The sequence below is a fragment of the Cydia pomonella genome, chromosome 18 (genome assembly GCF_033807575.1).
Source record: "Cydia pomonella isolate Wapato2018A chromosome 18, ilCydPomo1, whole genome shotgun sequence".
Classification (NCBI taxonomy): domain Eukaryota; kingdom Metazoa; phylum Arthropoda; class Insecta; order Lepidoptera; family Tortricidae; genus Cydia; species Cydia pomonella.
Window position 1 is genome coordinate 12,326,016 of NC_084720.1, and position 22,924 is coordinate 12,348,939.

At 35.7% G+C, this 22,924-nt stretch overlaps 3 protein-coding genes and 1 long non-coding RNA gene across 6 annotated transcripts in view; 3 read left to right on the forward strand and 1 right to left on the reverse strand.

Annotated features, from left to right (window-relative positions):
- LOC133527492 (uncharacterized) overlaps positions 1-22,924 on the reverse strand; it is a 52,052-nt gene that overhangs the window by 22,398 nt on the left and 6,730 nt on the right. The window lies entirely within an intron of this gene.
- On the forward strand, positions 1,623-5,040 carry LOC133527490 (cytochrome P450 6B5-like). Of its 2 annotated transcripts, XM_061864518.1 has the most exons (3): positions 1,623-2,091; positions 2,885-3,783; positions 4,730-5,040. In XM_061864518.1, exons 2-3 carry the CDS (start codon positions 2,958-2,960, stop codon positions 4,894-4,896), a joined length of 993 nt encoding a protein of 330 aa, XP_061720502.1. In that variant the 5' UTR covers positions 1,623-2,091; positions 2,885-2,957; the 3' UTR covers positions 4,897-5,040. The 2 variants fall into 2 exon arrangements, with proteins under 2 accessions (XP_061720502.1, XP_061720501.1); XM_061864517.1 differs by having other exon boundaries at positions 1,623-3,783.
- On the forward strand, positions 7,807-9,140 carry LOC133527499 (uncharacterized). The gene is made up of 2 exons (XR_009800891.1): positions 7,807-8,435; positions 8,835-9,140. It is a non-coding gene; the product is annotated as an uncharacterized LOC133527499 (long non-coding RNA).
- On the forward strand, positions 13,018-15,441 carry LOC133527491 (cytochrome P450 6B5-like). Its single transcript, XM_061864519.1, has 2 exons — positions 13,018-14,583; positions 14,816-15,441. The coding sequence occupies exons 1-2, from the start codon at positions 13,242-13,244 to the stop codon at positions 14,980-14,982; spliced, it is 1,509 nt and encodes a 502-aa protein (XP_061720503.1). The 5' UTR covers positions 13,018-13,241; the 3' UTR covers positions 14,983-15,441.

Sequence of the window (22,924 nt, forward strand, 5' to 3'; positions counted from 1 at the left end):
AATAAAGAATAACAATAATTGAATTCTTTAACACCACGTTGATGAGAGACAAGCACACGGCTTCGCTTATCTTTTCGTAGTTTTGTCTGAAGAAATATGGACTTGAACTCAAGGATTTCATCATGCCAATATGTTATGTTTATGGGGGTTTGAGAGTTAACATAATTTTGAAAACTCTAGCAACTTTAATTACCATCAAGAAAAAAAAACTTGTATGTGTAGTAAGTAAGCTTACGTGTGCTAATTCAGGGCACGAACAATAAAGTGTCTCTCTTTACAGTATTAGAGGATTTTCAATGAGCAAATGCAAAAATATATTTTAACAAACTTTATACGCTTATATGAGTGTTAAAATAGTTTTTAAACATCAATTATGTGCCATTATTATTAACACAATACCTGTTATGTAATTGTTAGTGACCGATAGACTTACTATAAATAGCAGATATCAGGACTGATCCTGAGATTTCGAGGTCTATCTTATTTCGATTGTGCTAGAGGGAAAGACGCGCGGAGCAGCGTGGTGCAGCTAATATTACAACATGTGTATGGGACATATTTTTATCGCAAAATATTTATTTTGTGAGTTCATGAGGCATTGAGTTTTTTCTCATCTCGATTTCTCTCCTCCAGAATTCTTCAGTAGAAACCCTAGTATTCGTTATGACGAAAATATAAACCCTAAGAGAATTTGTGGCATGAAGACATTACTGCGAATTTTGTCTTTTGGGTTTTGACCTAGACATTGTATCGGTATTCGGTAAGTGACATCAGGGACATGTAACGTATTGGCGATTACTGTAAGAGAGTGTGCGAGTGAATCCGCTACTAGTGAAAAATTATTTATAAACATTACTAATTCTGGATAAGTGTTGAGTTCCTTGAGTTCCCAGTTTATGATAACAATAAATCATGACTTCTTTACTTAATTCTTTATTATAACGGTCTTAGGTGACGCCTTAAGGTATAATTGTCAACATTTCAGTCACGGAAGAGTAATAATATAAGATAGGTGTCGTGATCGGGCTACGAATCGTGATTTTTCTATTGCATTATTGCAGGGATCCGCATTGCGCAGGTACAATTCTGACTATGTCTAGCGAAGGTCCTCTCCCAGTCATGGGTCGAACCCTCAACAGCCCTCGTCAATTCCAGTACGAATATCTAAGTGTCGAGTGGTATCCCGGGCGGTTTGCCAAACAACTTCGTCCAAAGATATTGGCATATCGTCAGGGGAGAACCAAACCTCACAAATAGGGAGTATTATAATTTGGTGGAAACTAGTGGGAATAACCCAAATAAGAGTAGCTAAATCTCTTCCCATTTAAAAAAATTAGCTGAAGCTAAATTATCTGTCTGTACCTTTATATATATATATGAGTCGCTTAGCTTCAAACTCAGGTAAATCCATCTGTCAGATTATGCGATTTTGGTATTATGAAAAGGTAATAAGGTAGATATTTGCTGAGAGGGTCGAATGGATTTATCTGAGTTTGAAGTTAAGCGACACATATATATATATATATATATATATATATATATATATATATATATATATATATATATACTTGGCGGAACTGCGTCAAACGCCTTACACCTGAGTGGCGTTTGACGCAGTTCCGCCAAGGCGTCATTGAGTGCGCTGTTAAAACAATTGAAATCGATTACAATTGAAGTTATGCTGTCAATCATCCTGCAGACGGAAACGAGAGAAGATGCTTGCCATGATTTATATTCAGTCTTGCCAGTACCTAAATATGTGAGTTGAACATCGTATTTCATTAAAAGCCATCGTCATCCACTATTGAAGGTTCTGATGTGCTGTCGCTAGTAGATATGATACGCCCACGATTCCCGACACACACAATATATATATGTTTATCTATGGATTAACATTCAATTTAATTTATATGTATTTGTTTTATATTGTTATTTGTTGTATGTCTGTTTAGTAATGTTCTCTTTTTTTAGCTCCTTGCACTACCTGTAGACTTTTGATATGAGTTCTTTATTTTTCGCTACCCAAAGGTTGCCTGGAAGAGATCGCGCCTAATTGGCACCGAGTCGTCCGAGTCGGCACCTACCATATAAGTAAGTTACACATTAATTGGAAGTACACTATAACTACAACCGATTATTCCAATAACAGTTGTGTTTTGTGAAGTGGTAATACAGGAAATCAATCGATTTTATATAAGCCAGACTAAGATCCTACATTGCTACTATAAGTATATATCACTAAATACCGTTAATGATTACACACGCGAACACAGTCGCGGGCACAGCTAGTGAATTTATATTATCACCTGGACATAGCACGATTGCGTCTTTTATTGCCAATAAATAATTTTCCCATTGAAAATTCGATTTCAACTAAGAATGAAGCAATTTTTGTTATTTTCATTATCAGTTTTAGGTTCGTCTTAGATTGTTAGATTACAATGGCGGTAATCATTTTAGCGATATTGGTTATCATTGCTTATTTCCTGTATTACCACTTCACAAAACACAACGATTATTGGAATAAACGAAATGTTGTCGGCCCAAAACCGACTTTCTTCTTCGGAAATGTAAAGGATGCAGTACTAAGAAGAAAACCCTTTGGCCACATATTTAAGGATATCTACGATATGTACCCAGAAGAAAAAGTGGTAGGAATGTTCGTGATGAGATCCCCAGAATTGTTAGTAAGGGATTTAGATGTAATAAAGAATATACTAATAAAAGACTTCGATATTTTTGTGAGCCGTGGTTTTGAGTTCAAAAATACGGGTTTTGGTGCGAATTTGTTTCATTGCAATGCTGATACCTGGCGACTGTTAAGAAGCCGCTTCTCCCCGCTCTTCACTCCAGGAAAGCTAAAGAATATGATGTATCTTTTAAGTGAATGCGGGGACAAATTTGTGGAGTATGTAGCCCGGGTCACACAGTTAAATTTGGAGCAAGAAGTCCACGACATGACACGAAAGTATACCCAGGCTGCCATAGCCGCTTGTGCGTTTGGTGTAGACATCGACTCTTATAACCAAGAACAGGAAACTTTTCATAAGGTACACAGTAAAATGTTTATCATGACCCTCAATCGTGACCTGGAGCTGATGTATCCTGGAATAATGGTGAAAATTGGAGGCTCACTTATATCTGCAGAGACAATCACATTCTTTATCGATTTGGTAAAAGGCGTCACTGCGCAAAGAAATGGTAAACCAACCAATAGAAACGATTTCATGGATTTAATTTTAAAAATGAGGGAACAGAAACACGTTTCTGAACTAATGAGAGACAACAATGTTACTGAGACGAGTTTAGAGCTAACTGACGAAGTCATAGCGGCACAGGCATTTAGTTTTTATGCTGGGGGTTATGAAACCAGTGCGGCAACCATGGGTTTCTTCCTGTACCAGTTAGCTCTCAACCCAGAGATCCAAGAAGAGGTGGTGGTAGAAATCAAAGAAGTATTGAAGAAACATAATGGCGAGATGAATTTAGAAACTGTTATGGATTTATCTTACATGGGTCAGGTTTTCGATGAAACATTGAGAATGTATCCAATTATTTCAGATTTGAAAAGAAAGTCTAATCGCACCTATACGATACCCGGTACAAATGTAACCATAGAGAAAAATCAGTTGATTAAAATTCCGACACTTGGTATCCATTATGACGAGAGGATATATCCTAACCCTGAGAAGTTTGACCCGGAGAGATTTTCTTCAGAGAATGAGGCAGCGAGGCACCCGTGCGCATATTTGCCTTTCGGACTTGGACCTAGATACTGCATTGGTAAGTTTCATGAGTTATTTAAGTAATCTTTGTACTGTAGTTTCAATTTTAACTTGTAGTTTGTGCCACGTGGGTCCTAAAAGTATGTAAACATAACAAACTACATTCGCGGTCAAATAAAACGGGTCAATGACGAAAACCCTTGTATTTTGCAAATTAATAGGGGTACTAGCATGAAACTAACTCTGTATGATATCGTAGAAATGCAACCTTCAATGTTACTGGAAAAGTTTAAATTAAGAAAATTCGAATTAGCTACTAAATTGAAATGGCGCTTTTTTTACTTTTGCTTTTTTTCTCGTTTTTGTTTTCAATATGTGAAAGCATAATGATAAATGGCAATCATTTTTCATGTTTATCAATCACTATGTTAGAAGAAGGCAGAAGTCGGAGAAGTACAGCGAGAATAACAGGCGTGTCACTTTCTACGGCGCAGAGAGTCGCGCGTTCAACGTTTCCATAAAACTAGGCAGAACATTAGAAGACCAGGTGATTTTTGGATTTCGAGACTTTTCGAAAATCTGTGAATAACGGCGAAATGCTACTTTTGAAATTCGAGAGATAGTAATTGGGAATCTAGTGATGTTGACCACTCGTTTTCAATTCTATTAGTAGAATTGAAATGCCTAATAGTATTGGAGATATTATTAACGAAATCGAGCGATCGAAATTCAAAAATCGGCCCCCAGGAACCGGCAGACCGAGATGTACTATGGCTCGAGAAAATCGATTTATTGTTACAACCATGCTCTGATATCGGCATCTTACGGAAGTTGAAGTCAATAATCAACTTCGAGGACCCGAAGGGTTTCTTTCTGCTCGAGAATTCTCGAGGCTAGAAATCTCGAGAACGTCAACTTAGGCTTGTTTCCAACAAAGTTGGTATTTTGTCTGATGTAATCATTGTGACATGATTATAATTATTTCATCTATTGCATTATTTCAGGGATCCGCTTCGCACAGATACAAATCAGGATGTGTATGGCGAAGCTCCTCTCTCAGTTTCGGGTGGAACCTTCTAAGAATACGCCCCGACAATTGCAGTACGAGCCTCGACGTGTTGTGTTGTACCCCATAGGCGGTATTCCGATCAACTTCATTAAAAGACATTGATGTATGACGATGCGGCATTACATCTGCTTTTGGCATCTAACAGTTTTGCCCTAATATATATAAGAACGTTAATGTGATATTGAAAAACTTATTCCATTATATGTATGTATACCGTAGTCCTGTACAATAAAGTATACGTTCGAACTGTCTTTTCAATATAACATATTAGAGTCAATATGTGTAGTGGAACACAGCAAATCGTCAATTGTCGATCGTCAGAAGCGCTTGTGGCTATCCACCTCTGCAAGCTGCTAAAAGTACTTAACAATCACAATCAGAGGCATGGTGTTAGGAAACATACTTACATACAAGCTAAGCTGAAGAATTTATCCATATTATTATCTATTCAAGAGAAAAAGTCAATATACCTAAGCCTTTCCTTAGGTAATCATAAATGATAAAATTTGTTTTATTAGAGTATATATATATATATATATATATATATATTAAAATGAATAGAACCGTGATGTCAATATTTTAGGTACAGACTTATGTGGGCCGTTTTTGTCACTCAATGAGGATGCGGCCTCATGATTTGATTTGCGTGACCTGATTGGTGACCGCCAGTATAGCTTTCGACTAACGATCTTTTTCTAATGTATCTCACACGCCGATGGATTTTGGCCATTAAGAATCAAGGTGAAGGATTGGCAGTCAGCTTGGATATAGTGAAGACGTTCGATTGGATCTGGCGTCGTGGTCTCCTATCGAAGTTACCATCTTATTGACTGCTCGAGGGAATAGTCCCTCGAGCAGTCAATAAGATGGTGATGGTTTGCATAGGCAAAGGGTTCGATAGCTTTTTGTTCAGCAGATGCATACGAGCCGTAGTAGACGAATAATGCTTCGATACCATGAACATTAACGCTTGCGTTCCGCAAGGTTCTGTGGTATCCCCAACAGTGCTTTTGTTGCATATCAATGACATGTTGTCTATTGACGACATTCATTTTAATCACGTATTCGCGTTGTATTAGGAGTATTAGGACGACCCCTAAGAGCTCGTGAGATTGAGATTCAAATTAGATGTAGAAAAATTAAAGGTTTCACCTCAGAATGACAGATAATAAGCTGGAAATTCGTATACACCTTCATTGTAGCGTTCTAAAGGTTATCTTAAAAGTCGGCGCATATATCATGTCATGTCGTGTGCGCGTCGCATGTTTTCGTAAAAAACAGTTTTTTATGACATTTGACCTTGCGACGTGCATAGGGAATGCAATAACCGGGCGTTTTTCATTACCGGTAATTTACCGACGCGAGATCCCACTAACCGGTTAACCGGTAAATTACCGGTTATACGTTTATGAAATAAAAAACATTGATTTTGCATTATTATTGATTGTGTCCTTATTTTCGTCAGTAACCTTTAAAAGTAATGACAGTGATTCTATAACAGCACGTTATAGAATCATCGACAAAACAAAATAATGAAAATAAACTATAAACATTAAACAAGATATATTTACTAATCGTATTAAATAAAAATTCAAACATGTATCATTTCAAAGCGAAATGAACTTGTACATTAAATAAGCAACATTAAACTTTTTTAATTCTTTAAAAATCGCAGTAATCAAAGGGTAACAAAAAAGTGACAGTCGTCATTTAAATGTCATACACGTTTGCATTTACACATCTATCAATATAATATTGTTATTAAAGTAACTAAAACCGTAATCAACATTCATTAAAATCTAGTAAATATAAGAAAAAAAATTTTTACAGCAAGATTAGTTTCATATCATTTTAACACTAGTTACTTTAAAATTGCACTTTAAGAGGCCGTTATCGATTTTAGTCGCAAAAATGTCAAATTGATAGATTAAGCGCATGAAATTGTACACCTTTTGTTAACTATTAAAAATAACAAGTACTGGTTTCTATTAGCACGTCTTGTTATCTTTCATTATAATTTTTTTTTTTTAAACAGACTCACTTAATTAGTAATGATTTATTTTTAATGGACGTTTAGGTAAACGCGCGAAAAGCAGTGATTTTGTCGATCTTATTTGTAAATTTCATTAAGTTTGGACTGCTAAAAATGGTTGTATTACACATATCCTGTACTTCAACTTTAATAAACTACATTTTTGTTACTATAAATTTGAAGTAGTGTTAATGAAAGTTAGAAGAAATCAATTTTCTCCAGAAATTACTTCAAAACAAGTGACAATTTCTCTGAAAATTGACTTAATTTCAACGTAATTTTGATACTTAAACAATCTACAACATTTGCTGAAACTGTTCTTATACATCATTTTGTATAATTTACTACCATAATTTATATGAATTTTTAAAAACTATCCCTTCTCGTCACCTATTACCGGGGACGCACGCTTGCGACCTTATTATTAAAAGTCAAGATGAAAAAACGTGCTAATAGAAACCAATACTTGTTATTTAGATATTACGTAACAAAAGGTGTACAATTCCAACGACTAAATCTTTCAATTTAAAATTTTTGCTGTAAAATCTTTAAATAGGAGTTGGAATCAGGAACATGTCATCATCAGATCATTCTGTTAATTATATATAAAATATAGAACGTTGCTTAGACATTCGTGAACGATATCTTGAACACAAGTAACCAGGGCGAGGGATTAGCGACCACTCATTTGTCACAAAACATTGCTTCCTAGTTCCTACTCCGACGAGATCATAAGATGTAGAAAAGTAAGTATTTTAAGTGTCTCTTCGTAATCGTAAACCGTAGTAATTGTTTTTTTTTGTAAGTACGAAGACATAGATGGGCTAATTCAACAGGTTGTTACATTTTTATTTGCCTATACAACGTTCGGTAAATTCCCGGTTACGGCTGGAAATTACCGGTATTTTACCGACTGTAATATTGGTCAAATTACCGGGTAACCGGTTAACCGGTTAACCGGTTAGCATTCCCTAGACGTGCACACGACATATGCGCCGTCTTTTAAGAGAACCTTTAGAACGCCACAATGAAGGTATATTATATATAATAATATGCTAGTTTCCAGCTTATTTTCTCTAGATTCTGATGCTATATATATCTTTTTGAGATAATATGACTAGGCAAATATGCCTAATAAACCTGCTACCCATATACATGGTAAGATCCTATAGATATGCTATACGCGTGCGCCCGTGAGGAACAGCACATACGCAATGCGACAAAATTTTTAACATTCATTATAACATACCAAAAACAACCTACGTAATTTAGTCGGGTTATTAAATTTGTTGCCCGCCCCTCCTAAGACCAGGCGGGCTTTTAAAATATGACTTGTAAGAATGCCCGAACTAGCGTTTAATAGAACAAAATGGAAACCATTGCTAAGTCCTGAGGATTTGAAAATTACAGATATAGTTATGACCGATCTACCTATTAAACGAACAAAATCTTTTTTTTTTATTTACTGCGATATTTTAGATCGAAACGGCATTATCTTAGTGTTTATATATTTATCCTTGTCGTACGCGTTGAATGAAACGAAATCAAGTCGCCATATTTGTTCTTAGTGGCCAACAACAGGTGACAATGTCAGCACGTCGGAAACGACGTAAGTAAATCCATTAATATTTTATAGAAATATTGTATTTCTTGGAAGTAAAACTGTGTTTTTTTTTTCTAATAACTGTATAATATATAGGTACTTGTAATCTATTATTTTAGACAAACATGCGATGTAAAGGTTATTTTTACAAGTTAATTTAATTTGTTTTTTTTTTTTTTAAAGTCTGTCCGGTTAGTATAAAGTAAATCTGCCATAGTCTTTTGTTCTTTAGTAATCACTTTTGCTTTGGATTCAACAATATTGTTTTCTATCAGTTTTGATGTTACAAGTTAATTTCTAGGGTGTTTTTAAGTTATTCGGATATACTGAACAACGATTTATGAAAGAACTGCTATAAAATACTCATGTTAAGCTAGTGTTCTAATAAATGGTATTTTGTTTTAGCGTTATGCGACGTGGACATAGATCAGCTTCTCCATGAATCTGAAATAGTCTTACGCCGAGGATGATGAAATTGATGAAGATCCACCTTATCAAGACCCTGAAATAGACGTAGTTTCTGATGTAGATGACTCATCTCGTTCGGGAAATAAATATTCTTCTGACTCGGAAGATGAGGCTGATACCAGCAACCGTCGGACAATCTTCTTCCATTGTATTCGATAAGATGTTTATGTTAAATTTTCCAATTCGATTTTCTTTAGTTATTTCGTGATTTGGTCAAGAAAATAAAACTAAATATCCAATGAACCTTATTGTTTACCTATAATTATCACATTGATTACTACACACTAAGCACGACAGTTCTTTAAAAATAACAAAAGTATGGATTAGTTGACTTAGTGCAAAAAAAAAAAAAAAGTTTTTTTAATACTAAATAATGTTTGTTCTAGCAAAAATTGTATAGTTGAGTATGAAACAGATTACAGATTATATTGCTGCTAAAAGTTCAGGACTTAATGACTATAATAGTTTTGATCATTTAAAGAACATTCGGTTATAGTGACATCTTCTGCGTAGCAATACCCAGGACTCAATCATGAACGTCATTTTGTTCTTATAGAAGGCACCTGGGTCTTAGGAGGATAAACCATACTAAAATTTACGTTGGGGAATTAAAAAAAATGAGACGGTGACAAGAACAAACAATCATTTCTTCTTTCTGTGCTACTCCTACTGAAAGATACATAAGACTATCCTGTTCGGTAATTTCCCCCCACCGCTCATGCCTGATCGTTATACTAGATTCACGCTATTAGCTTGCACGGCAATACTTCTCAACTGCAAACATTATTATGGCGCGCGCAACGTAAGTAAAACCGCCCCACACAAAACGCGGTCACGGTCTGTGACGTCACAGTGCTACACCAAAAACTATGGGAGAATCACGAAAAATAAGTGTTTCGTTATTTAAAAATGCGTTTAGTTATGTATATAGTTGTCATACATTTTTCTTGTTATAACCTGACAACCTGTTTGGCCTAGTGGGTACTGGGTAGACTGCTTACGAAGCCCTGGCTGCTGCGAAAGTTGGAATGTCCCGGGTTCAAATCCTGGTAAGGGCATTTATTCGTGTGATTAGCATTATTATTATAAATTCTTTATAACATAAGAAACCAAATTAGGGCAAAAATAATAAAAAAATATTTTTACGCACTTAAACTCGAATATTTTTACAAAAATATTACAGCCTCGGTGAATAGTGATGTGCCGTTCCCGGAATTTTTTCCTAGGTGGGATTATACCCGGGAATATTCTCCCTTGAAGGGAAAATATAGGAATTTTGAAATTGCGCATAGATATACAATTTTATTATCAGAAATTTAGTCAGCACTTGGCATCTTGAACTTATTTACAAAACATTAAAAACCATATCCCATCTGCCAAAGTAAATTATCTATAGTGCTGGGAACATTCCCATTATTCCTGGGAAATTTCCAATAGTTACTGGGAATTATTCCCCGGCCAAAATAATAGTACATTATAGCAGAGGCCGGGAAATGGCAATTCATGTACGAGTTTCGATCGACAAAGAAGACGAATCCACGAATTGCTGTTCCTGCCGAGGCATATATAGTGCTTTTCTCCAAATATGCGAGGAAATAAAGTAAAATAATCATCAACCAGCACTTAAATCGAACCTTCACATCAAAAACGTCAAAAACAATTTCCCTCTTTAATAATTATTAAAAAGTTAAAGGCACAACGTATTCTGCCAATCAGTACCATTCAATATTCGTTCATTAAAAATATTTGTGCAATATAAGCTGTATGTGCACGCACGAGATCCTTAAAAAAAAAGTTATATAGTCTTTGATTTTATTAAGCAGTATTCGCACGATTATACACGACGGTCTTGTAAGAACGCGACATGACACAGTTTGAAATGATGCTGACCGGGTCGTGTAGACGCGGCACGCGGCTATAATAATTGGCTGTTTTGCTATTTCTTAGTGGATACGTGTCTTTAAAGAGTAAAAAACAATACAGTAACAACTTCCCGTCCGCTAAAACACGACAGTAATGGTTTGATTTTTTTTTATATTTGAGTTTGACCATAATGAAGACCATCCCGTACTATTTTTGCTACAATAAGGTGAACATTTCCAAGCATATTGGAGAAAAATATTTTTTACAATTATACGTCTTTAATCAACAAACACGATACAAATCATCACAGTTTAATCAGGGTCTAAATAAGTTAGGAATTAATAAGAATAGTGGAGTTCCGTAAGCTTTTTGCCAAGAAACACTTGTACATACGAGTATTTAGGACGGGTCCTTGTGAAATTATTTTTGCCGATAAAATAAAAAGAAAAGTATTGGTATGGAGAAAATTTCAAAATGGTCTGACTGCGTTATGAAGTGAAGCCTGCTTTAAGCGGTTTTTTTTTCACCTCAGTAGCTCGAACAAGCCTACTTTCGTCACTCCAGGGAGCGAGACAAATTAGCTTTTTAATTTAGCGAAGGCCATGAATACAGGAATTAAAACTTTACTTGATGTTGAATTTTTTTAACCTTTCATATGGTCTCACTACTGAGGTGAAAAGTTGTATGTGTCACACGAGAGCAAAGTTATTTTTCATCTCGTGTTTTTGAGTGCGTCGCTACGCTTAAGATTCTAACTTAGAATCACTCGGTTCGCTCGTGATTCAATTATAGAATCTTTCGCTTACTCGGGACTCACAATCAACACTCGCAAGAAAAACCAACTTTCCTCTATTGTTGCACAAATAACTATTTCAGAAGCCACTAGCAGTTTACGGTTTATGGCCACTTTATTTGATTAAACGCAGTTATCTATGTTTTTATTTCCCCTATTTGGGGAATATTCCAGGGAGCAGGGGAAATTTCCCATAAGGGAATATTCCTTGTTCCGGCAAAATTCCCACGGCACATCACTTTTACACGTTATTTAATGTTTAAGTTTATTTACTATGTCAAGTTTGACCTTAGTGAGTGAGATCTTATTTCATGCAGGTATACTGAAGGACAAAGGCATGTATTGTTCCCGCGGGAGTTATGGATTGTGGAAAAAAAAGTTATATCTCCCGAGGGATACGACCTAAGTAGGTATAAATGAATTTTACTTTTAAAATACTTATGTTTATAATTTATTTTTATAGTTTATTTAAAAAATATTTCGGTAATTTTATAAGTCAAATTTAATTAATAGCCGTTTAAAATATTTTTACAGTATTTTTGAATCGTGGCTGAATGATAGGTCTGTGCTCTGTGCCTTCGATGCCTAACCTGTCAAAGAACGACAATGTGGCGGACGAATGTTTGAAATGTCACCGTATTTAAGAATTATTTCGCTTAAAATTTAGTTTTTTCTTCTCAAGTGTGATGAAAGACATTGTGTGTAACTCCGAGGCTAAGAATATTGCAAACTCGAGTCTTTAATATACTCCCACCTGTGGCGGTCGTGCATCTAAAGACAGTAAAGACCGCTTTTGCAAAATTTCGCTTACACCCCTCGTTGCACAATGTACGATTCTGCCCGTTCCAACCCAGTCGTTTTCATTATTCTCATCTCAAGTACCATTCTTTGTTTTTATTTTATTTTTCGAGCACAGAGAAGGGAGTATGATACCAGTGTTACCACATTAAACTTAATATCATCCAAATAATGAATATAATATTTTAAAATCATGACATATGCAAGTAGCCCATTATCAAGATTTTAATGTTTGTTACTGAATCACGGAAAAGTAATAAAGGAGTAACAATTAGATACAAGTATATAGGTGTCGTGATTAGGCCAGGAACCGTGATTTATGTATTACAATACTTCAGGGATCCGCGGGTATATCTGGCGTAAGCTTGCGTGGAACCCTCCAACAACACCCCTAGTCAATTCCAGTACGAACCTCTACGTGTCGTGTTGCATCAATCCCAAGGGCAGCTTTATCAACAGACATTGACCATCCTCCGTTTTTAAAGGTAAACTGCTTAGAAGTAAAATAGGAAAAACTGAAAGAGGGTGCCAATTTATCTATAAAAGTGACGCCCCTATGCCACATGGCCAGGCCGTCTATACCGGTCTAAAATCATGGCACCAACGAACATCCGTCAGGCCTTTCCGTGAAAACCTATACATTTACATTTATACTAAGTATGACTGAATACCGTGAATATGATTCCCCGCAAACACAGTCGAGGGCACAGCTAATAGTGAATATAGTATTATTTGTTATCTCTGTAAGATATCATAAAATATGTTTAATTATTGGCAGTAAAAGAGTTTGCTAGCTTAATATTACCTATCTTTAGTTTTATAATAAAAAGGAAGCCGTATCACTTGTTTTCATTAACAGTTAGAGGTTCGCCTTAGATTATAAGGTTACAATGGTGGTATTAATTCTAACGATATCTTTTGTCATTGCGTCCTTTTTATACTACCACTTCACAAAGTATAATAATTATTGGAATGAACGAAATGTTGTTGGCCCAAAACCAACTTTCTTCTTCGGAAATATAAAGGATGCAGTACTCAGACGAAAACCGATTGGTCACGTATTCAAGGATATCTACGATATGTACCCAGAAGAAAAAGTGATAGGGATGTTTGTGATGAGATCCCCAGAATTGTTAGTAAGGGATTTAGATGTGATAAAATATATATTAATAAAAGACTTCGATAATTTCGTGAACCGTGGTTTTGAGTTCAAAAGAACTGGTTTTGGAGCGAACTTGTTTCATGGTAATGCTGATACCTGGCGACTTTTAAGAAGCCGCTTCTCTCCTCTCTTCACTCCAGGAAAGCTGAAGAATATGATGCATCTTTTATGTGAACGCGGGGATAAATTTGTGAAGTATGTAGCCCGAGTCACACAGTTAAATCCGGAGCAAGAAGTCCACGAAATGACACAAAAGTTTACGCTGGCTGCCATAGCCGCTTGCGCATTTGGCATAGACATCGATACATTTAACCAAGAGCACGAAACCCTTCGTAGGATCGACAGTAAAATATTCATAATGACCCTTAGTCGTGAACTCGAGATGATGTATCCTGGAATTTTAACGAAAATTGGAGGCTCGCTTTTTCCAGCAGAAGTTATCACATTTTTTATCGATTTGGTCAAAGACGTCACTGCGCAAAGAAATGGTAAACCAACCAATAGAAACGATTTCATGGATTTAATTTTGAAAATGAAGGAAGAGAGACACATTACTGGACCAAAAAGGAAAAACGATGATGTTCAGACGGGTTTAGATCTAACTGACGAAGTAATAGCGGCACAGGCATTTAGTTTTTATGCTGGGGGTTATGAAACCAGTGCGGCAACAATGGGTTTCTTCCTGTACCAGTTAGCTCTCAACCCACAAATACAAGACAAGGTGGTGGTAGAAATAAAAGAAGTATTAAAAAAACATAATGGCGAGATAACCCTACAAGCTGTTTTAGATTTATCTTATATGGGCCAAGTTTTCGATGAAACATTGAGAATGTTTCCAATTGTTTCCGATTTGAAAAGAAAATCTCAGAGCACCTATACGATACCCGGTACAAATGTAACCATAGAGAAAAATCAGTTGATTAAAATTCCAACGCTTGGTATCCATTATGACGAGAAGATATACCCTAACCCTGAGAAGTTTGACCCAGAAAGATTTTCTCCAGAGAATGTGGCAGCGAGGCATTCTTGTGCGTATTTGCCTTTCGGACTTGGACCTAGAAACTGCATCGGTGAGTGTCATGTCATGAGTTATTTAGGTAATATTAGAATTTTAGTTTGAACATGTTTAACCGATAGTTTGTGCCATATGCATCCTAAAAGTATGCAAACAAAACAGACTACGTGATTCAGGAATTCGGCCAACCGCACGACGAATAACTGATTTATATTGTTTATCAATCAATCAATTTATTCTTAAGCTTACCAAGGCTAAAATGCATTAAAATTACGATTACATTTCAGGGATCCGCTTTGCACAGCTACAATCCAGGATGTGTATGGCGAAGCTCCTCTCTCAGTTTCGGGTGGAACCTTCTAAGAATACCCCCAGTCAATTGCAATACGAGCCTCGACGTATCGTGTTGTACCCCATAGGCGGTATTCCGATCAACTTCATTAAAAGACATTGATATATGGCGAATTTTCTTTCAGAGCGGTATCTCTGAAAATAGTCTGAAAAAAATTTCGTTTGTACCTATCCAACAACACGGCACACTAAAGGATAAAAAAGTCATCATCACTTTACGTTAAGGGAGGTACGCTAATCTTTCCTAATTTTTATTTTGCTATTTTCTAGCAACTAACGGTCAGTGAGCGTCGGACCGATAGAAAGACAGACAAACGGACGAACATGGCGAAACTATAAGGCTTAAAATACACTTTCATTTCGGATTCCTAGTTGAGTACAGAACCCTGAAAAATAAAAGGTTATTTTTCAAGCCTACGTTTCTACCTATCTAATTATATATATTCATAATAGAGTAGAAATGTGTCTGGCTAAAATACCTACCTATAGGTGAACGTTAAGTTACTTATATATTTACGTGTTTATTGTAAAATACAACTAAACCAAAGTTAGAGCTTGTATTATTTTACAATATTTTTTTAACCAATCAAATGATTTCTTTTTATCTGATTTATTGTAGATAAAATTGTTATGAATTATATTAGAGAGAAATCAACTTTTATTATTTTAGGTTTTTATTTATTTATCGAGATGCTACCTCTGCCGTGGCAAATGCCGGGACAACGCGAGGAAGAAGAAGAAGAAGATCGAGATGCTACCTCTGATTTTTCTTATAATACAATGGAACTACCTACCTCCTCCAATCCGTTCGCTGAATTTAAATGTCGTGCACACTTATTGCAAATCCAAATCAAAAACTCCCTGTAATGAAGGTAATTAAACTCACACGTATTTGAGAGTTTCATTCCAAATGTTTTTGTTCTTGGTCGTTTTTAGGGTTCCGTAGCCAAATGGCAAAAAACGGAACCCTTATAGATTCGTCATGTCCGTCTGCCTGTCCGATTATGTCACAGCCAATTTTTTTTCGAAACTATAAGAGCTATACTGTTCAAACTTGGTAAGTAGATGTATTCTATGAACCGCATTAAGATGTTTACACAAAAATAGAAAAAAAACAATAAATTTTGGGGGTTCCCCATACTTAGACTGAAACTCAAAAAATCTTTTTTCATCAAACCCATACGTGTGGGGTATCTACGGATAGGTCTTCAAAAATGATATTTAGGTTTCTAATATCATTTTTTTCTAAACTGAATAGTTTGCGCGAGAGACACTTCCAAAGTGAAATAAAGTGTGTGTCCCCCCCCCCCCTGTAACTTCTAAAATAACAGAATGAAAATTCTAAAAAAAATATATGATATACATTACCATGCAAACTTCCACCGAAAATTGGTTTGAACCAGATCTAGTAAGTAGTTTTTTTAATACGTCATAAATGGTACGGAACCCTTTATGGGCGAGTCCGATTCGCATTTGGCCGCATTTTATTTCAACTGTTGCGCAATCGTACAATCTCCTACAGTTACTAATTGACTACCTACCGTCATTAGTATTGTAAAATTATGACAATTTTAGATTTGTAGGTAGTGTTAATTTTTGTTAGTTTTATTTTTTCATTTCCATTGTGTATAACATATATAATAAGGCCTGTACCGAAAAAAAAAACTGTAAATTTCAAGCCGCTGTTATTTTGTTTCTAAGCAAGATGACCACGGCTTTCTTACTGGAATAAAAAGTCTTATTATTATATAATATATTCCAATATAAATAATTCTGGTTTTACGCTGTTCGACTTTACACCGGCAAATAGAAGAGATCACTGAAAATTGGTCTTTTCCAAATAGCAAGAAAATTTGCAAGATCCTACATGCCTGATCTCGAAACACTTAAAATTATCACGAAGTTTTCGTGCATTTCATAATAAATAACTAATTTGGTATGTTGTCTCTTGAACAGAGGCCTCGAAGTGGTAGATCTCTAGAAACAAGTGACCCTGGGCCCATCACAAATATTGCTAATAGAATTTGCGAAAACGAAGCATACCATGCATATGTCATAATTATCTTAAAAACTGAAGTAGATATGCTGCTAAAGTGTAACGAACTACGATGAAAGTCAGTTTAGTTTTTCGTACGAAGGTTAGGATGGGTAAAGTTACAGAAAATGTGTGTTACTTAATTCTAGACCAAAGTCGAAAATCATACAATTTCCTACGTACAAAAATTGCATTTGGCATCCTCTTATTTTAGAAATTACAGGGGGGACCGGCACACATTTTAGCACTTTGGAAGTGTCTCTCGCGCAAATTATTCAGTTTAGAAAAAATTATATTAGATAACTCAATATCATTTATGAAGACCTATCCATACGTACCCCACACGTATGGGTTTGATGAAAAAATTATTTTGAGTTTCAGTTCTAAGTATGGGGAAGTTGGGGAACCCCCAAAATTTATGTTTTTTTTAATATATATTTTTGTGTGAAAATCTTAATGCGGTTCACATAATACATCTACTTACCAAGTTTCAACAGTATTGTTCTTATAGTTTCGGAAAAAAGGAGCTGTGACATACGGACGGACAGACAGACAGACATGACGAATCCATAATGGTTCCGTTTTTTGCCATTTGGCTACGGAACCCTAAAAACGGGTCCGTAAAAAGCTGCCACTGAACGCACTAGGAAGAAGCTGCCTATCACTCCTACAGAAAAAATAATAAATTCAAAAACGGACAATTATCCAAATTAAAAGTCGCTTTTTATTGTAGTTATTCTAAAAAAACTTAGTTTGTTCTCAGTCGCATCAGTTTTTTACAATCTTTTATTTAACTTGCTCTGTTAGTATGTATGGAACAAATCTTGCAAGTTAAATTTGACGCACTTTCCGGTTTCCGATGAAGCTGAAAATTTGCATACATATGTACCTAGTTGGTTACTAAATTCTGTTACTGCAATAATCTTTATCTACATAAAATATACGAACGAAAATTGAATAAACTATATATTAAAATAAAGTACACAAAATCAGGAATTACATATGACAATATCATTCAAAAAGGCCTCCTCTGGCCTTGACACAGGCCCTCAAACGACGAGGCCAGTCATCAATAGCGGCACGTACGATTGTCATGTCTAATTCCGTCACTGTCTTAGCTATGGCCCGCTTGAGGGAGTCAAGATTTGTGTGGGGTTTAGCACAGGCTTTCTCCTCAATAACCTGCCATATGGCATAATCCAGGGGGTTAAGGTCCGGGCTGGAGGACGGCCAGTCTTCGTGGGCAATAAGTCAATTTTGTTCCTTCGAAACCAGGTGCTGAGTCCTGTTGAAAGACCCATGGCTGGTTTTGAAATAGGGTGTGGCTTAAGGGCTTCACTATTGGTTCGAGAACGGTTTCCTGGTAAACTTTGGCCCCAGTTTTCACACCTTTTTCACAGAAATGAACCTGTGTTAGCCCTGAGTATAACACACCCAGCCAAATCATCACATAAGAGGGATGATGGCCTCGTTGCACTCTCGGAACAGCCGCAATCGCCTCTTGACTATTTTTTGCATACACTCTGTCATTCTGGCGGTTACAACATTCTTCAATAGTACATTTTTTTCATCTGTAAATAGTATTTTTCGGTGGCCATTTTGTGCGTACCGCTTCAATAGCACGCGACTTCTCTCTAGCCTCATAGTCTTTAATCGTCCATTAAGCAAATGACCTTTTTGTCTGCGGTAAGCGTGTAGTCCAAGGTCTTCATTGATAACTTTTTTTAGGGAGCTTCTCTTCACAGACATCTGTTTTGCCAACAACTTTTGCTTCCGGACGGGGTTTCTTGCAATTCTCGCTTTCACTGCCTCTATTAGAGCTGGGGTCCGAACGGTGCGTGGTCTTCCAGACCTCTTGCGGCCATCGAAGATCTGAGTACTATTGTATCTATTAATTGTGCGATAAACAAATTGTTTGTTGATTTTTAGGTTTTCAAGTAACTTCAAAATCATGTTTGGCGGGTGCCCACATTTGTGCAACGCAATTACTGCGATCCGATTCTCTTTTAGGCCCCAATTCATTATAGATACGACGAGATAAGCGTTATGTGTGGTACATAGTTATAGCTCACAAATCCACCACATTATGTCATTTTTAATTTTTTCGGTAGCATTTTTTTTAACGGAAATAAAGACGTTGCAAATTGAGTATCAGAACTTAGTAACCAACTAGGTAAGTCGGGTGACAATGCAATATTATGGTACCATCAAGCTGATCTGATGATGGAGACAGGAGGTAGCCATAGGAACTCTGTGATAAAACAACGAAGCCTAATTGTGTTTGGGGTTTTTAGAATTGGCCCGATGAGTATTAGTTGCCTGTGGAAAAAAGTAGTCAGCGATCAAAGCTTGTACCAAAAATGAAATTTTTGCCAAAAACTTATTTCATTCCAAGTTTAGTTTTTTTTTCGGTTCACCCCTTAATGATTTTTTATCCTTTTGTTTTGTTTATGTTTTCATATTTTGTGTTTTTTATATCTGTTCTGTGTGTCGTTGGCGTATGTGTCGCCACTAACTCCTAGCCAAGTTTTAAGTGACGTCCCCACTGAAAACCAGCGCCACGAATTACCGCGGCACTATGCTGAGTGGGGTTCCTACTTTAGCGTCCGATGCGTTTTTTTATGTATGCATGTCTTCTTTTCTTTTATGTATAAGTTGTGGAGTTAAATAAAAGTATTTTCTTTCCTTCTTTGTTCTAACTAGTAACAGCAACAGCGCAACTCGAACGTCAATGAAAGGAAATCCTCGTTAACAGGACTCCTCACTCCCCTCCCTTCAAAGCCCAAACCTATTGTTTTAACACCTCTATACCACGAAATAAATTATTAATAAACCTCTGAAATAATAATAACTTCTGTAACATGAAGAAAGTAAGAAGACTGTACTTTACGCGTTTTTATAATTACCTCTATTAAGCCGAGCGATATTAAGACCGCCTGTTGTTACCTGGCTTTTAACTGTATTTCATATTCTGCGTAATTTTAACTGTATGGTGCAATATAAAGAATATTTACTTATAGTAATACAATGTGTTTGTATACGTATAGTGGAGCCGTTAACCACATATAGTACGATGAATTTTATCGGCAAATTACCTCCCATACTTATGTTTTTTCTCAACCATTTTAAAAATGCTCCCCCTAAAGTTTTATGGCGCCAAACATGACTGCACTTGGTTAATGTACCATTATCTGTCCATTTACCTATCGCACATTTAAAAAATAAAAATCATTAGGGCATAAATTTCAAGTATAATTGTTACAGAGAATTTTCCACAATAGAATTAATAACAAAGATAAAAATTATCTTAAAAATTTACTTTTTTTTATATTTTACTTTTTTTTCGAAAATGAGGTGGTTGTCCTGTACTTTTTTATTATTAAATGATAGTACAGGCAGCTAAAAGTTGATATTAAAATGGTAGCCCTAGTTAAAACATTTCACAAGTTACACGAGTCCAAACAACACCATTTGTAATGTGCGTCGAACTATTTAAGTTGCTTTAGTTCCAAATGATAATTTGGGCGGCGAGCAATTATTCTTTAGAACAAATTAATGCTCATTACAGAAGGTCTTGATTGGACTCGTGTAAATTGTGAAATGTTTTAACTAGGGCTATCATTTTGATGTCATCTTTTAGCTGATATCCTATACTATCATCTACACCGTGTTTTTTTTTTTATTTGCGTCAATTTCAAGGGTGCATTCCTGAGCTTAAATTAAGTAACTTTCTCAAAGACACCGGTATTCTAATTAACTCCATTTCGGAGATAATCAATATTTTATTTTTATCTTATAAAGCTCTTACGAGTGTGTACACTTACCTTAGGGCCCGTTCACATATTGATTAGTGTTTAGTACGGGTTAATACATTTGCTACTAAACGAAAGTACTATCTCGGACGATCTATGTTCGAAATGACATTGACATGTCATAGTTTTCAATTGTTTGATTGAGATAAATGTAATGTCCGTGCAACAACAACGCTATATGCAACATTTAATTACTTTTTATAACAACAAAAAATGTTTAAAAAAATATTTAATTATTTTTTTTAAATAACTATGTCATGTAGTTTCCTTAAACGTACTTAGCAATACCCCGAAGTTAACGGAATTCAATAAAAACACGGTGTATATTAATAATTCCGTCGAGGTTTACGGTAGACCCGAATGAAATTATACTCAAATGAAAGAGCGTTAAAAAATAAGAGTTTTGAATCCACTACATATATTGGCAAAATTCGGATTATCGCGTATTTTGCATTTAAAAGTGTTAATTTAATGACAAACACATGACGAAAGGTAGGCCATATTGAATTTGGAAAATGACAGCGACGGGTGCGTTCGGGAATAGGGTTGTTTCCATCTATAAATCTTAGGGCAGAATAGTATCCCAATAAATTCTTATGGATTATAAGAACATGTTAAACTGCCTTTAGTGGAACTCTAATGAGCATATTTTTGTAAATATTGAATTTAAAATATCTTTTAATGTACGTTACGTGACCTAAGTCAAAACGACATTGAAGATTCTGATGACGTCACAACTCACGGTTTGACACTGGGCTATAACCGCGAAAATCGAAGTTCGTCATTGCTCTGTCATTCTAATTATGTCTTAGTAAGAGTAAAAGAAAAAGATCCCCACAATATACGATTTTCGGTTTTTGCGGTAGGCCCCCCGTTGTCTGTTCCAAAGAGTAAAGTAAGTATATAGGTCTGTTCTCGCACAAAATAATACTCAAGCCGTAGCCATTTTGGTGGTGGGCAATTAATTGAAGCTGCGATATCTGCACTAAAAATTAACATCATAGAAATGCTAATGGATAATAAATACTTTATGATATATAAAAACTCATTATTGCAGAAAAAATATTTTATTAGCTGGTTAAAAACCGACACGCACGCATACACAGCTTGCCCACCACCTAAATGGCTACGGCTTCAGTATCAAATTCTGCACTGAGAATAGACAACGGGAGGCCTTGGTGTTACGTGTGTATGTACCTATATAATTACTTTACTCTTTGGTATGTACATAGTTGTGTCAAACCGTAAACTGTGACGTCATACAATTTTCAAAGAGCGTTTTGGGCGCGAAAGCATGGGTCAAAATATATTTTGTTAATTTAATATATTTAAAGCCGTTTTTAGGGTAATTTAACTTTTAAATTTTAAGGCAACGTTTGGTTAATATATAACGTATTACAAACGTTTCAAAAAATTGGAAACAACCCTATTGTGAATACGTTTGCGACAGCACGTTGGTTGGCAACCAGTGTGTAAGATGCACAAACTTTTTTAAAGAATGACTATGTATGTCATTGTTTGTAAATGATGTATAAATTAAGGTGCGGTAAATAAAATTTTCTATGGGAGGACAACCCTTCACGCCTACATTTTTAACCGACTTCAAGATTTCAAAAGAGGAGGTTATCAATTCGGTTGTTTTTATTTTTTTTAATGTTTGTTATTCCATAACTCCGTCATTTCTGAACCGATTTTGAAAATTATTTTTTTGTTTGAATTTATATATATACAGATTGGTCCCGTTTTTGTCAAAACTCAGTTCTGATGATGGTATCCATGAGGAATCGAGGGCACTCTTCAAATGTGAAAGGCATACATATAGTGATTTTTGTATTTTCTGTAACAAATCAAGCATTTACATTTAAAAAAGTGACATTTGTTGAAATGGAACTGCTGATGATGATCAGAATGGAACTCTTCAACGACGCATAGTACACGTTTGACGATTTCTCCTCTTCGCTGTGTTTGTTAAGTAAATTAAATTTTAAAGGCAAATTTTTGTCAAGTTCGAGTTCCGACGATGGGGTCCGGGGTCCGGGGTCCATGAGGACTCGAGGGAACTCCTCAAATGTTAAAGGCATATATATAGTGATCTTAGTCAAGTATTTACATTTGTATAAATGACATTTGATGAAGTGGAACTGCTGATAATGAACAGAACGGAACTCTTCAATGATGCATAGTTCACGTTTGGCAAT

What these genes read in the sequence shown, in the direction of transcription:
- LOC133527491 (XM_061864519.1), top strand. Translation starts at nt 13,242, where the DNA reads ATGGTGGTATTAATTCTAACGATATCTTTTGTCATTGCGTCCTTTTTA. An exon ending in TGGACCTAGAAACTGCATCG is followed by an intron (nt 14,584 to 14,815) that starts GTGAGTGTCATG and finishes ATTACATTTCAG; the next exon opens with GGATCCGCTTTGCACAGCTA.
- LOC133527490 (XM_061864517.1), top strand. Translation starts at nt 2,442, where the DNA reads ATGGCGGTAATCATTTTAGCGATATTGGTTATCATTGCTTATTTCCTG. An exon ending in TGGACCTAGATACTGCATTG is followed by an intron (nt 3,784 to 4,729) that starts GTAAGTTTCATG and finishes GCATTATTTCAG; the next exon opens with GGATCCGCTTCGCACAGATA.